This window comes from Procambarus clarkii, chromosome 86, assembly GCF_040958095.1.
Source record: "Procambarus clarkii isolate CNS0578487 chromosome 86, FALCON_Pclarkii_2.0, whole genome shotgun sequence".
Classification (NCBI taxonomy): domain Eukaryota; kingdom Metazoa; phylum Arthropoda; class Malacostraca; order Decapoda; family Cambaridae; genus Procambarus; species Procambarus clarkii.
In genome coordinates, this window is record NC_091235.1 from 22343178 (window position 1) to 22359959 (window position 16782).

The 16782-nt window shown below is 39.9% G+C and overlaps 1 protein-coding gene across 1 annotated transcript; it reads right to left on the reverse strand.

Annotated features, from left to right (window-relative positions):
- Positions 1-10974: 10974 nt before the first annotated feature.
- On the reverse strand, positions 10975-14540 carry LOC138358821 (uncharacterized protein DDB_G0282077-like). Its single transcript, XM_069316998.1, has 2 exons — positions 14526-14540; positions 10975-11871 (listed from the first exon to the last, which is right to left on the reverse strand). Exons 1-2 carry the CDS (start codon positions 14538-14540, stop codon positions 10975-10977), a joined length of 912 nt encoding a protein of 303 aa, XP_069173099.1.
- Positions 14541-16782: the final 2242 nt, after the last annotated feature.

Here is a 16782-nt window from a genome sequence, read left to right on the forward strand (position 1 = left end):
GCTAATCCTTGCAAGCATTGCAACGAAGGAAGCTTACTGAGCTCAAGCTCATCTAGAATTTGTTCGACAGCAATGGTGATAAAATTTAATATTTATTTTAACGGTCTTGGTCCTGGCCAACCTGTTCTCCTAATAGAACGTCGAATTTTGATATACTCTAAGACCAAACATTGTCGTACTAGGAAATGGAAGCGGCTCGCGAAAATAACATACTGTCCCGTTTTCTGTTTTGGGCCCTCTGGTAGGTTAGGAGAGGACACTTTAGTACGACATTTTCTTGACGTTGGGAAACCCTAGAAGGCCGGGCTGCCTCAGCAGAACACATTTGGTCCTGAGCTCAACCAATAACGTCAACCTAGCTGCATCATTTCAACGAAGATCAATCCATCAGTGATCATTCATTCTATAGTGATTCACATTTAAAACATATCTAAATAGATATTCGAAAAATTAGGTCGACTGACCATTTGAAAATATTGGCCAACAGAGGCCTCAGCCTCATACTGTATATACGTGAATGTAACCTAACAATAGAATAAAATATACAAGTATAGAACAAATTCTTAGAGTATATAAATTTCTTGGTCCAGATTTGAAACAGGACGTTTGTTGTTGTTGTTGTTGTTATAGATTCAGCTACACGGAACAAGTTCCAAGTAGCACGGGCTATGGTGAGCCCGTAACTTACCTGGCACAGGAGCGGGGCAAATAGCACGGACTATGGTGAGCCCGCAGTGGACTTACCTGGCCAACAGGACGTAATATAGAATAACAACCTTTAGCTTGTAGTATTAATATAGACACAATATTGGTAATCCTACTGAAACCAAATAATCCAACAGGGATATACACACCTAGAGGTGTACCCCGGATTCTCGTTGTATATACGCAGAGATCTTACAGTATTCCCGAAATGAGTTCAGAGCTAAAATATACCCTGGAAACACAAACCAAAACTGTCTCTATTTTCCGCTTGTTACAACTTGTAATAAAGCTTGTTACATCTTGGCTTAACGTGTTTATGACGTATTAGAACGTTGTTACAACTTGCTATATTGGCTTGTTATAACTGGTTAGGAAGTGTTAAAACTTGTTCGAACGTTGTACCAACGTCGTAGTTTCGGTGTGTGTTTGGCGGGTATCCGCTGGTTGGTCAGTCAGCTTTTGTTGTAGGCCTTTATAATCCCTCACGAGGGAGATAGGACTTAAGGCCAATACCAACACTCAAATATCAGTGTATCAAACAATCTTGTACCTAAAGAAAATTTTATTGCAATACAAAATGTTTTTGAGAATCCCGATGGAGTGCTTACGTGACTTTCCCCTATGTATCTGCCTTTTAGATTACTCGCTCGCTGCTTCAAGAAAGTAATTTGCATTCCACTGAATGCCGCTTCCGCTGAAGAGAGAGAGAGAGAGAGAGAGAGAGAGAGAGAGAGAGAGAGAGAGAGAGAGAGAGAGAGAGAGAGAGAGAGAAAGAGAGAGAGAGAGAGAGAGAGAGAGAGAGAGAGAGAGAGAGAGAGAGAGAGAGAGAGAGAGAGAGAGAAACAGGTGAATGGACAACAAAACATGGAATATTTTGCAGGCGATGACCAATCCACACACTAGAAAATGAAGGGACGACGACGTTTCGGTCCGTCCTGAACCATTCTCAAGTCGATTGTGTGACTTGAGACTTGAGAATGATCCAGGACGGACCGAAACGTCTCGTCCCTTCATTTTCTAGTGTGTGGATAAAAATCCGAACAAAAAGATCTAAAATATAGACGAAAGTTGCACAACCCATAACTGGGAGGAGAGCGAGTGGACCAGCAACTCGAGGACAACATTCCACACGAGGTCGTCCTCCAAATATGGGAAGGAGAGGACTGTCGCAGGAGTGTCAGCAGCTGGCTGTGAAGGGCTGCACCAGCCAACTGGAAGTCAAGGACGTCTCAGGCCAGGAGGGCTGCTGTTGCGGAAAATATGATTTGCTTCACAAAAGTATGTTTAATTTTGTGCTAAAATTACGCCCTCATTCTATGCTGGAACGTAGCCGTATACGCCCTAATTCTATGCTGGAACGCAGCCGTATACGACCTAATTCTATGCTGGAACGCAGCCGTATACGACCTAATTCTATGCTGGAACGTAGCCGTATACGACCTAATTCTATGCTGGAACGTAGCCGTATACGACCTAATTCTATGCTGGAACGCAGCCGTATACGACCTAATTCTATGCTGGAACGCAGCCGTATACGACCTAATTCTATGCTGGAACGTAGCCGTATACGACCTAATTCTATGCTGGAACGCAGCCGTATACGACCTAATTCTATGCTGGAACGTAGCCGTATACGACCTAATTCTATGCTGGAACGCTGCCGTATACGACCTAATTCTATGCTGGAACGTAGCCGTATACGACCTAATTCTATGCTGGAACGTAGCCGTATACGACCTAATTCTATGCTGGAACGCAGCCGCATACGACCTAATTCTATGCTGGAACGTAGCCGTATACAACCTAATTCTATGCTGGAACGCTGCCGTATACGACCTAATTCTATGCTGGAACGCTGCCGTATACGCACTGGTGCGACGTTGCCACTTATGACCAGATCGTTCTTGCTTTTAATACGTTACTAATTTTTGAGCAGTGACTGTAAATTAATAAAATATCAAAGAATGCAACAGTATACACCGAAAGTGTATACTTATACACTTTCTATACTTATACACAGTTGTGATGGTGAACATCACAGTTTTTCTTTAGTCTTGAATTATGTTCAGGACTAAAGTATAATTTCTGATTGATCATTAAGCTCTTGAGGTGACCATAACAACTCATGTCATTGATAGGCCTTAAATCCATCACTCTCTTCTTCTTGAGATGATTTCGGGGCTTAGTGTCCCCGCGGCCCGGTCCTCGACCAGGCCTCCACCCCCCAGGAAGCAGCCCATGACAGCTGACTAACTCCCAGGTACCTATTTACTGCTAGGTAACATGGGCATCAGGGTGAAAGAAACTCTGTCCATTGTTTCTCGCCGGCGCCCGGGATCGAACCCGGGACCACATGATTACGCGTCCAGTGTTCTGTCCGCTCAGCCGAATATTTTTCAACTTAGGTGATCAAGTGCAGGGTGGGTCGTGCTAGGGTCTAAGGATGTCCTGGTTAGCGCACTCAGCTCACCTAAGTTCAATACACGAAGCTGACCGGAAAGTTTTGGCTTACGTTCCAGTCCCAGACTACAGGAAAATAATTTAGTCTGTATTTACTTTGCAGAGCTGAGCATATCTTCATGGTCCCAGTATATTGTACTGTCAGGCGTCTAACGTTTGAATGTATACTCATCTAATTGTGACAATGTCAGACCACGGAAGATGTATTCTGAAGATGTATTAATATACGAAAGTACTTAAGGAAATTCCTGTTTCATTTTTCCTCCGTGGTCTGACATTGTCACATTTTTAATCACGTGTTTATTTTCGTGATATACACTCATCTAATTGTATCTGTGGGAAGAGGGGGGGGGGTTGAGCTTTAGCTCCTTGGTCCCGTCTCGCAGCCTTCAATCCCTTGGTGCACAAGTTCCAGTCTGTTGGGCTCTTGACATATCTACACGTGAAACGGTGTATCATGCCTTCAATCCATTTCTCATGGCATTTTGTTTAATTTATTTAGGCGTACTCATGTTCGTTCAGGTGTGTATGATTGCATATATATGTGTGTGTGGGAATTTTTGAGTATGTATCATTATGTGCAGCTGGGAGCGTGTTGCTTGCATGTGCGTGCTTGAATATGAACACACACACACACACACACACACACACACACACACACACACACACACACACACAAACACACACACACACAAACACACACACACACACACACAAACACACACACACAAACACACACACACACAAACACACACACACACACACATATATATATATATATATATATATATATATATATACATACATATATATATATATATATATATATATATATATATATATATATATATATATATATATATATCCATCCCATATTTACTAAGTTAATAAACCTGACTAGGCTATAACGACTTCTCTTCATCCCTCCCACCAATTAAACAGTCTCTGTGTATTGTATTAAACATCCTCAACTTCCCAGAACAAAAGGAAGCAATTAAAGAAAGATAATTGGTATCCTATTTTTTTGGCTTTTGTTTTGGCCTAACACGTGTTATTAGGATATTTACCAGTCCTTAGTTACGTGGAGAGTAACTGCTCGAGTATCTTACATTGCCTCGTTACCTTCTTTAGTGATGTAAACAATTCTCTATATATTTAAGAAGCTCTAAATTTGCCAATAAATTATCTCTGGTGCCTGTTTCATTGTATGTTATTCTCGCAGCTAATTTGATTTTATTCGGTTTTTAAGTAAAACAGTTCATAATTATTATTTTTGTTTGCAGTGTTTTGGTATCATAAGATAAATGTGGGAGTAATGTGAGGAAATAATAGTGTGTAGAAGGACTCAGCTTCTTAGTATGTTATAACGTATACTGACGTATGAGAATTATATGTTATATCAGAGTGCTTAAAATGAATGCCTAATTTTATGCAATATATATATATATATATATATATATATATATATATATATATATATATATATATATATATATATATATATATATATATATATTCTGTATATGTGTAAATCACAAGAAACAACATTTATGGAACGTTGCAAGAATATGAAATCTTGAGGAAATATTCTGCTAATTAGCATCAATCCTGAACTTAAGTGATGGAGCCTAACGAGAAAAACAAATTGCTAACGCGGGGAGGAAAATGCCAACATTTTCATTCTTTGATCTCGCCCTGAATAAAATAAAATTTAAAAACTTACACAAAGTGAGGGTCGAGCTGTGCGAGTTATGAGACACGTCTCGCCACACGAATTTTCATTAGACGATGAGGAGATGTAGATGGGAGGCCGTGGGTCGCTTTCCCTGCTGCAGCGTCGATACATAGTGACATTATACTGGCGAAGATTGCACCTGATGTGTTTTATTTAATGGTTAGTTAGCCGGCAACCAGGAGGTCTGGTCGACGACCGGGCCGCGGGGACGCTAAGCCCCGGAAGCACCTCAAGGTAACCTCAAGGTAAGGTACCCCCTCATGTCCTCCCCACTTCTTTAACCAGTTTTCTTTGTTATATTAACATAAAATTTGTATTCTGATGCACAAATTAAGATTTTTTTTATTAAATTGTCTATATATTTCTTAGTGCCATGTAATAATGTTTAAAAAATTTGTATCAGCAATGCATATTTAAGCATATTGTAGACTAATTTCTATTGCCTTGCTCACATTGAAAACTGAAACCCTAGTTATATGTATTTTAGCTGAAACTCGCCTGTTACGGTGACTGAGTGCGAGGATATTACTCTGTCTGCTCTCCTTATTCGTGTTCTTTTCTGTGTTCTCTACTAACTCTGCTTGGTGTTCAATAAACCCTTGAACTATATGTTTAACACATCTCTAACCCTGTCCATGGAGGACAGAAGAAAATGTATATATGCTGGTTAGCATTGTAAATGTGTGGCCACGTTTCGTGGTAGAAAATAATAATAATAAAAAAAAAACTGCTTGGGGAGGCGATGGCGATCTACCAACATCCAGAGGCACATGATGTCGGCCATATTTTTTGTGCGTTGAATGTCTTAGAGTCTGTATGACCATTTTTCAGGGTAATTCGAGCAATTCAGTGACTTCTCAAATTCCATTCCTCTGTTCACTGAATCATGAATAAATTCCTCCTGTTTGGCCTCCGCTCACTTCTTAGGTTAACACCTGCTCAATCTGCATTAACGCTCCTGCCACGGGAACTTATGAAAGAAATGCCAAAATATTCTAATGAACAGAAATTAACCTACGTGAGACTCGAGATTTTTATCGCCTGGTTCACTATGTGTGAGGCTATCAGCTCCTTCACCACAGACATAAAATGCAAGAAAATTGAGAATACAATAATTATGCTCCTTTCTGATTACAATTTTGTGTGTGTGTGTGTGGATAGGCAGGCAGGAGGTTACTCATTAGACAGTATATTGAAGTTCTTGCGGGGAGGATCAGGTATAACATTTGGGGTTTACGGCTCATGCTCGGTGATGATATGGAAAATGAGTTTACTGAGAATTATATAAATAATATATAAATGTAGTATTTTCCCTTGTAAATTGATGTAAATAGGATTTTTATATTGTATATTATTGAATAAATAGAAAAAAAAGCTTCCACACCACAGTGGTGGTTCACTATGTGTGAGGCTACCAGCTACCTCACCACAGTGGTGGTTCACTAGTGTGAGGCTACCAGCTCCTTCACCACAGTGGTGATTCACTATGTGAGGCTACCAGCTCCCTCACCACAGAGGTGGCTGTGAGGCTACCAGCTCCTTCACCACAGTGGTGGTTCACTATGTGTGAGGCTACCAGCTCCCTCACCACAGAGGTGGCTGTGAGGCTTCTAGGAAAACGAACAGCTTCTTCATCACACTTAAAAGTCTGAATAAGATTTTCCAGTCTTCAGTTCATAAATTACCCAAACCCAGCACGCACAAATTATTAAAAAAAAAAATATGAATGATATTCATCTACAGAGGAACCATAAGGAACCGGTTCTCTGTAAACCACACTAAAACACACTGCACTTTGATTAATAGGAAAATAATAGAGTAAGACTTGAATTATAACGGAGGAGGAATATTGAAAGATATATTATTCTTTAGATAAATTTAATGTGGCATAATAATTTTCGTAAATGTTTTTCACGAGGCTGTTTGCTTGTAAGGGATAATATCGGGATTTTATTTTTTAATAAATGGGAAGAGTAGGAGGGACTTAGACACACTAGGATGCGCGGTGTATCCAGAATTGTATTTAGGGATTTATTACTGTTGTATTATACTTATTATGTATATTCAATACGGTTATATATGCTTGATATTCGGGAGAGTTATAGATGAATAATGTTCTTGTCAGTTATACATGTATGATGTTCACGAGGTATATATGTATATATGCGTAATGTTAATTGGTTACATATACATTATGTAGGTGATGTTCGTAACAGTTACGGATGTATGATGTTTTGAGAGTTGAATATGTGTACTTACCTTGCTGGTCTTACATATCCACGCCATAGCTCCCACTCTCTTTCTATCTTCCGGTCGTGTAATACAATGACTTTCATTGTCACACCTTTTCGTGCGCTGGATAATGATTCCTTACTGATGTTACGTTAATGTCGAACACTGTTGAGGGTAAAACTATGTTTTCAAGCAGTATGGGAGACAATATGCGTGTGTAGTGTCCTTGTATCAGCATTGTGCCTTCTCATATAGTACATCGCATTTTGTACGCTGTGATCCCCAAGGGAGGAATTAAAGGGTACTATAAAAAGTCGAGACTTGCAGACATCCACGCGTGGGGCTGACATGTTAGGTGGGTGGGTGTCCAGCCCATTTTCTCCAGTTAAATTTAAATTTTGCCCCGAGGGGCGAGTTTATTGGGCAGCGCCACTCATCCTGTGAGTGGACATACCGCCATAGCAGCATTTACAACACTCAAAAAAATGGTGTATTAAATGGCATAAATCTAACCTAAACGTTGACCCGCTCATAGGAAACGCGGTGATTTGTGAGCCGCTGTGATTTATACATCATATTTTGGCCGTTGGGGATTTTGACGTGAAAAGCAGTGCATTATACGAGAGGATAATGCCCGTCCCGTCACCTCAAATAATAAATCACATATTGACTTAAAAGTCCCCAGCGGACAAATTACTCGGTGCTCTAAAACCACAGAGGCTCCCAATCAACCACGTTTTCTACGCGTGGGTTGGTGGTAGGTTAGGATCGGTTAGGTTGAATTTGCTTGTTTTAGTACATCGTTTAAAGTCCGTTGTGGTAATGCGAGAGAATGTGACGTATTGTTATTGTAACAAACATTCTAAACCATGTTTAGTTAAGGTAACAACAGATAAAATATTAACTCTGTGTTTATAAACATTTAACCACTTGAGAACAAAGAGATTGTGGGGGGGGGGGGGGGGGGGGGGAGGCAACAGTCCACGTGGCGTAGTGGTAAGACGCTCGTCTGGCGTTTCGCTAGCGCTTTGGCCGGGGTTCGTATCCTGGAGGATCAAATCTTTAACTGTGGCCTCTGTCTAACCCAACAGTAAAATGGGCACCTGGTTGTTAAACGATTGGGCAGGGTCGTATTCCAGGGAACATAGGATTAAGGACTTGCCCAGAAACGTTGTGTTGTGGCCGTACAAGAATGAAAGAACTCTTGAATATATAAATAAAATTATATACAAAAAATATGTTCTTTATATTTTGACTAAAAACCAAATGAATTCCATTCATTTATATAAAAGTTTTAAAGAATGCATTTAGTTACTGGATGATAAATTAAAAAAATAAATATATTCATATAACAGGAACTTGTTTTATCGTAATTTTATTTTGGAATCTTGATTAAACAAGGTTCAGAAATCTCGTTTCAGAAACATATAAACGATTGATTTTTTGTTTAGTTCATTGTGATTGTTCTAAGCTTTGTTTATTAATGTTTAGCTTCTACTGTTTCAACACTCAAATAGTCAGTAATATTTCGTGTATGTAGCGTCGTAGGACTTCACAATCAGATAGCGTTCGTGAGTTCACAATCAGCTGTGTAGCGCCTTACATCTTTACAATCAGCTACGTAGCTTCACACGTCTTAACAATCAGCTACGTTACAATCAGCTACGTAGCGTCACACTTCTTAACAAGCAAGAATTATGTGCAGTGATAATGACACAAAAGGTCATTATAATTTGACTTGTAACTATAATCAGGAAGGGTCGACTGGGCACCGATCCTTATCTGTGTGTCCATGTTCACCAAGCACTAATTGGGGACCTGGTTGGAAACCGATTGGCGGGTTATGTTATAGGGAAAACTAGTAAGGTAAGGTTTAAGATGGGATTTGGCAAGGGAAACGGCTATAATGCCTGCAATGAGAAGTCAGAAAGCCTCTTCCGTTGTGCCCCCATGTGGTGGCTTATTGAATCGGGCTTTCTTCCTGCAGTGGTGTCACTTGTGATGGTAATATAGTATTCCTGCAAGCATTAGGTACATGATACATGCCTTAATAACTTCACTACAATCCTCACAACTTCCTACTCTGGTGTCGATAGATCACAGTGACTACTTTCTATTAGCAGGACAGGTTGTTTCCATGCTCAAATCCACCTGATTTTGAGCTATAACTAAAGCTTTTCTATCTACAACACCACCACCACATTGTATGCGAGCTAAATAACGTCACGGCTCTCCAGGTCTCTCTGCAGCACCACCCGCTGAAAGAGTTGCACGACGTCCAGTAATACGAGAGCATCACGAGGAAGCCGTGATATCGCAACAGCTCGCTATAATCACCCTCACAAGAGTGAGTTAGCGCGCCACCCGTCGAGCCTGTAATGGAACCTCTCCCAGCTGGACTCTGGGGGGAACTGGCCAGCCCAGTGAGGCTATAACACAGTATCGGCATTTTTAAGAAAGCGTGCAGCAGATTGGCCAAACAATAATCATTGTGATCACGAGAAAGGCAGATGATAATGAGATTTTTTCTTGGAATGGTCCTTGATAATGGTCTTTATTGCTCCGTTAATGCGGGTTTGTAATGCGTGAAAGTTGGACTCTGATTGAGCTTGGCAAATTTTCATTGTATTTCTGATCGTCTGTTCTTGGTTGTACAGTTTGAATGGTTTTGTTATTAGAGGAGCTTAGATATGTTTAGCTTACTTCCTTTGCTGTGTGATTTTGAATTGTGTGGATGTTTGTTGTTTGTGTTAGTGGATGTGTGTTTGTAGCTTGTGTTAGTGGATGTGTGTTTGTTGCTTGTGTTAGTAGATGTGTTTGTTGCTTGTGTTAGTGGATGTGTGTTTGTTGCTTGTGTTAGTAGATGTGTTTGTTGCTTGTGTTAGTGGATGAGTGTTTGTTGCTTATGTTAGTGGATGAGTGTTTGTTGATTGTGTTAGTGGATGTGTGTTTGTTGCTTGTGTTAGTGGATGTGTGTTTGTTGCTTGTGTTAGTAGATGTGTTTGTTGCTTGTGTTAGTGGATGTTTGTTTGTTGCTTGTGTTAGTGGATGTGTGTTTGTTGCTTGTGTTAGTGGATGTGTGTTTGTTGCTTATGTTAGTAGATGTGTTTGTTGCTTGTGTTAGTGGATGAGTGTTTGTTGCTTATGTTAGTGGATGTGTGTTTGTTGCTTGTGTTAGTGGATGTGTGTTTGTTGCTTGTGTTAGTGGATGTGTGTTTGTTGATTGTGTTAGTGGATGTGTGTTTGTTGCTTGTGTTAGATGTGTTTGTTGCTTGTGTTAGTGGATGTGTGTTTGTTGATTGTAACCATGATATATATGTGCTTCACCCTACAGTTTAGACTTATTGTCTTGTGTATAACCCTCTGTCCTGCGTGACAGTGAATACCAGCATTATCCTCACTTTAATAAGAATTAATTGAAATCCTCAGATTAGGCAAAATTTTAATTAATTTCATCAATAAAGATGTTAATAATAATTAAAGCAAACCTTTTAAATTAGGAACAAACTTCGAGAAGATAATTTTTACAAACAAAGCTAAATTGAATAGATAATAATATGACCTACGGTATATTTGTCTATTTTCGCAATTTTTCTTTTAGAATCTCGCAACGTTTAGAAGCTAACGCGTCCACACACCCACCGTCTATAGAGACGAAAGTATTGTATTGATTAGAAATTGTAATTAATTTTGTCAATAAAGATGTTAATAATAATAAATTGATTAGAAATTTCTAACACTGCGGGAAACATTCATTTTTTAAATTATTACATCTCTCTCTCAACCCAAGCAGCTTATTGGGTCCAAAATCACGTCTAAAGACAGGGTGATTCTCTGAGAGTCTAGACACAGTGTACATCATCAACACTGCCAGCAGGAGTACCGTGTCCGTCAACACTGACAGCAGGAGTGCCGTGTCCATCAACACTGCCAGCAGGAGTACCGTGTCCGTCAACACTGCCAGCAGGAGTACCGTGTCCGTCAACACTGACAGCAGGAGTGCCGTGTCCATCAACACTGCCAGCAGGAGTGCCGTGTCCGTCAACACTGCCAGCAGGAGTGCCGTGTCCGTCAACACTGCCAGCAGGAGTGCCGTGTCCATCAACACTGACAGCAGGAGTGCCGTGTCCATCAACACTGACAGCAGGAGTGCCGTGTCCGTCAACACTGACAGCAGGAGTGCCGTGTCCGTCAACACTGCCAGCAGGAGTGCCGTGTCCGTCAACACTGCCAGCAGGAGTGCCGTGTCCGTCAACACTGCCAGCAGGAGTGCCGTGTCCGTCAACACTGACAGCAGGAGTGCCGTGTCCGTCAACACTGCCAGCAGGAGTGCCGTGTCCGTCAACACTGCCAGCAGGAGTGCCGTGACCGTCAACACTGCCAGCAGGAGTGCCGTGTCCGTCAACACTGCCAGCAGGAGTGCCGTGTCCGTCAACACTGCCAGCAGGAGTGCCGTGTCCATCATCAACACTGCCAGCAGGAGTGCCGTGTCCGTCAACACTGCCAGCAGGAGTGCCGTGCCCGTCAACACTGCCAGCAGGAGTGCCGTGTCCGTCAACACTGCCAGCAGGAGTGCCGTGTCCATCATCAACACTGCCAGCAGGAGTGCCGTGACCGTCAACACTGCCAGCAGGAGTGCCGTGTCCGTCAACACTGCCAGCAGGAGTGCCGTGTCCGTCAACACTGCCAGCAGGAGTGCCGTGTCCGTCAACACTGCCAGCAGGAGTGCCGTGTCCACACTCAACAAGGGTGGTGAAGTCATGTTACACAGAGTGTAGTAATCTGTGTTTCAAGCGTTATATTAGTGAGCTCGGCGTAGTTTTTGCGTCTGGTTATTGATGCGGCGAGCAGTTAAGATGAGATCTAGATAAGATTGCAAGAGGAGGCTGTTGCATTGTTTCTTATGACCTGCTTGGTAAGTCCCTCCTTGCCCGAACTTTCATCAAGCCACCGGGAACCTGTCATGAACCTGAAGATAGGAATTTATAATTTGCTATAATGGAACTCATTATACATGGTATTCTGCATAAGAGAAGACCGGATCAAATTTGATATCACATGTTGATGAGATATACTTATGTCTCTTAAAGCCATTGTAAATGTTTTTGGATTTATTTTTAATAGTGCTCCTCTCAAATTTTTTGTTTATCTTCGCAATGAACCCCCCCCCCAAAATATTACCTTCTCACGCCAATTCTCTCATATACAATTTTTTTCTTTAGGCTGATGTGTCAAAATACGTAGATATACAGGGAAATATACTTGGAGTATGATGTTGGAGAACACAGCAAAGATTTGGTTCTTATTGGTACACACGAGTCTTATCCTAGCGCTGTAAGCAGGTAGATATAAGCCTCTCAGAACTGTAGTAGTATACCCCCTTAATGTGATGCAGATTTCAGAAGAGGTAATATAATGCACTTAGCTTATACATTATGGAAGGTATCACGCCCAAGACTATCCTGTATCGTAGCAGAGGTAGTGATTGTCTTAGAAGCAAAAACGAAGCCTTCAGAATTATACTAGGCTGTTCAATCAGCTCGGCCTCTCGAGCGTTCCCACCGTCACTAAACTGATGTATTAAATTGCCCAAATCTAACCTAACCGAGGACGCACCAATAGAAAACGGGACATCATCAATTTTGCGAGCCGCTATTATTTGTAATACATCAGCCTTATAGGACTTATACGTCAAAATGCGATGTACTATTCGAGAGGACGGGACGGTTCAATGGGTAGAAATTTTTTAACATGCGACAAAGTCCAAGTAAAAACTAGTATTCTAGATATGATTTTTTATATCAATCCTATAACATGAACTAAAGCCTCTGCCTGGTAGCAGATTTAGCAATGTTTCTATAGAATTATTACATCACATACACAGTGAAATAAGTAATTCTTTATAGATTAAAAAAGTAATCTTCATATTAAAATGTTTGCATTGCACAAGGTGTACAAATGTGAAATTATGAAGCACTTCTTACCCCCTGACAGATGAAACTTTGAACCCACATACCCCACCAGGAAAGTAATTACTCACAACCCTCATATTCGCCTGCTGCTAAATTTAGTGCCCTTGAAAATCCTACACAGTCAACCAAGTGAAAGCAACATCCCACAGATCATACACACTGGCGGTTCTCTCAGCTCCGCTAGAGGGAGGGCTGGAAGTGGTGTCATTGTAAGTCACATGGATGCTTAGGGGTGCCTTCTCGCCATGCCCTGTGGCCTGGCGGGATTGGTGCCCTGTGGCCTAGCGGGATTGGTGCCCTGAAGCTACATAAACACCCTATACTCCCCCGAAGTGGCAAGGGGAGTTAGGGGACAACAAATAACATAATTGAGAGCGGTGTACGAGTCAATAATTAGGCTTCACTTTACACGTCAACCGCTGGCTATTATCGTAGTCATCAGAATTATTATTGAAAACACTGCAGTAGACAACATAATGACGCCCTGTCCTCATTACTAGCTCTAAATAGCTTGCAGTCAAATTCTAACGCGCTTGGATCTAAAGCCAATATATATATATATATATATATATATATATATATATATATATATATATATATATATATATATATATATATATATATATATATATATGTCGTACCTAGTAGCCAGAACGCACTTCTCAGCCTACTATGCAAGGCCTTTTTTGCCTAGTAAGCCAAGTTTTCATAAATTAATATATTTTCTCAATATTTTTTCTTATGAAATGATAAAGCTACCCATTTCATTATGTATGAGGTCAATTTTTTTTTATTGGAGTTAAAATTAACGTAGATATATGACCGAACCTAACCAACCCTACCTAACCTAACCTAACCTATCTTTATAGGTTAGGTTAGGTTAGGTGGCCGAAAAAGGTAGGTTAGGTTAGGTTAGGTAGGTTAGGTAGTCGAAAAAACATTGATTCATGAAAACTTGGCTTATTAAGCAAATCGGGCCTTGCATAGTAGGCTGAGAAGTGAGTTCTGGCTACTAGGTACGACATATATATATATATATATATATATATATATATATATATATATATATATATATATATATATATATATATATATATATATATATATATATATATATATCAACCTAATAAGGGAATCATACATTGTATCCTTGTGTTGCAAACTTAGTGTATGCATACGGCTGCAAATGTCATGTATATCAATATAATAAGGAACATAATTTATATTAAATTTCAGTTGAAGATTTTATAGGTCTCTCCATTTCCTCTTGACTATATACTAGGCTTTTCTCCTATATTCCTCTTTAAATGGCATACATTCAAGCTTGATTCTTGTGTATGATTATAATAAGTATGTCCACGTGAAAGGTCTCATAAGGGGGCAAGCTCCAAGTGGGTGAGGGATGAAGAATAATGTCTCACGTGTTCTGAAGCCATATTTCCAAACTAAGATTATAGGCCTGACCAAGAGAAACAATAACGGGCTCGCTGTCAGTGGCAGTTAATCTTCAACCTTGAAGCTTCTTCACTACATCCTGCCCATTGCCTTTTTTTTATTTATGAACCGAGCGGAAACTATTAAGATATTCTAAAACTTGTATGCAAATTGATGAATGGGTATGCCCAACACCATATAATGCTGGGTATACCTGCCCAACACCATATAGTGCTGGGTATACATGCCCTACACTATATAATGCTGGGTATACATGCCCAACACCATATAGTGCCGGGTATACCTGCCTAACATAGTTGGTGGATCATCAGGAGACCGGGCCGTGGGGACATTGATTCCCGGAAGCAACAACAGAGTTTTTTTTTATCTCTATTTAAAAAAATACAATATAAATCATATATACATAAGTTTTACAAGGCAATACTACATCATAATTCTCAGTGAACAAGTGTTTCATTACCACAGAACATGATCTTTAAAACCCCTGAATGTTATACTTATTTTTCTTTTAATGGTTTACAAAAATTGGAGATTATATTTACATTAATTTACAGGGGAAATTATTATATGTATATATATTTTATATAATTCTCAGTAAACAAATTTTCCATATCATCACCGAGCATGAGTCGTAAACCCCAAATGTTATACCTGATCCTCCCCGCAAGAACTTCAATATTTTGTCTACTGAGTAACCTTCCTGCCTGCCTATCCACACACAAAAAATGTAATCAGAAAGTAATATAATTATTGACAGAGTGGGTAGGTCCATGCGAGTTTTGAGGTGTAAGAGGGAGATGCCTGAGAGTAGTGATACGTGAGCGTTGATTCACTAATCGTTCAACAAATATTCAACTTTGTTCTTAAATAATTTTTAATTTAAAAAAAAATCCCCTTAGGTTTTAAGTGGTAGGGAAGGTAGACTCACAGGTGCCAGGCAGTGAACAAGTGACCTGGAAGTAGCCCACACACCACACATTTTAAAAGCACTACGATCACCTTCTGTGGTTGTTCAATAAATCTCTGAACTGTATGTTTGACAAATCTCTCACCCTGTCCATGGAGGACAGATGAAAATGTATATATGCTGGTTAGCATTGTAAATGTGTGGCCACGTCTGTGGTAGAAAATAATAATAATAAAAAAAAAAAACCACCCATGGATTGAGCAGATAGCCTACTCTCCAACCCAAACAATATGAGAGAAAAAGTACATAATAACAGCACGCAATGATTTGACTTGGGATTGACTTCATTAATCACAATTTCCGGAAGACAGATGATGCTAGTACCTCCGATGATTGACGATGATCTTAAATGAGACCACACAAGACTCCTCTCCAACTAAATCGTTAATCAAACCAGCAAATGTTATAATTTCCACTGAAGCGTTCCGCCGAGTATAGGGATTACAGCCGTATGTTCGTACTCTCTACGTTGGTTTTGTGGTCAGGGATAGGAGCAGAGATGAGATATATGATATGTGTGTGTCTTCACCTCACTTCCATTATTAACTGTTACTTCAAGAAGACATTGTTTTGGTCGAGAATATTGAAGAGGTAATCGTTTTATTACTTAAAGATGTATTTAGATAAGTTTTGTTTATTTTATACATACACATATATATATATATATATATATATATATATATATATATATATATATATATATATATATATATATATATATATATATATATATATCTAAATAAAGTTAGATAAATATACACACATACCAAAAGAATAGGGGTGGTAGGAGAAGAAAATATCAAAGTGTTCAGTGAGGATCCACGAGGTCTTCTCTGAGTACTCTTTATTTTCTTCTCCGAGGCTATGGGTCCCTACACTTGCACCAGAGGTGGTACCCCTTCTAGGTTAAAAAAAAAAAAATATATATATACACACATATATATATAACCCCGGTAAATATAACTGATATAAACACGAGCGCACTAAATTTTGAAAAAGAAATTGAAAACATGCCCATGCACTCGGCCCCAGGTCCAGACTCATGGAATTCAATATTTATAAAGAAATGCAAAGTGCCGGTAGCACAGGCACTCAGTATAGTGTGGAGGAAGAGCTTGGACACGGGGGAGATACCAGATGCACTTAAAGTAGCAGACATAGCCCCTCTACACAAGGGAGGGAGCAAAGCATTGGCAAAAAATTATAGACCAGTTGCACTAACATCGCACATCATAAAAGTATTTGAGAGAGTGATT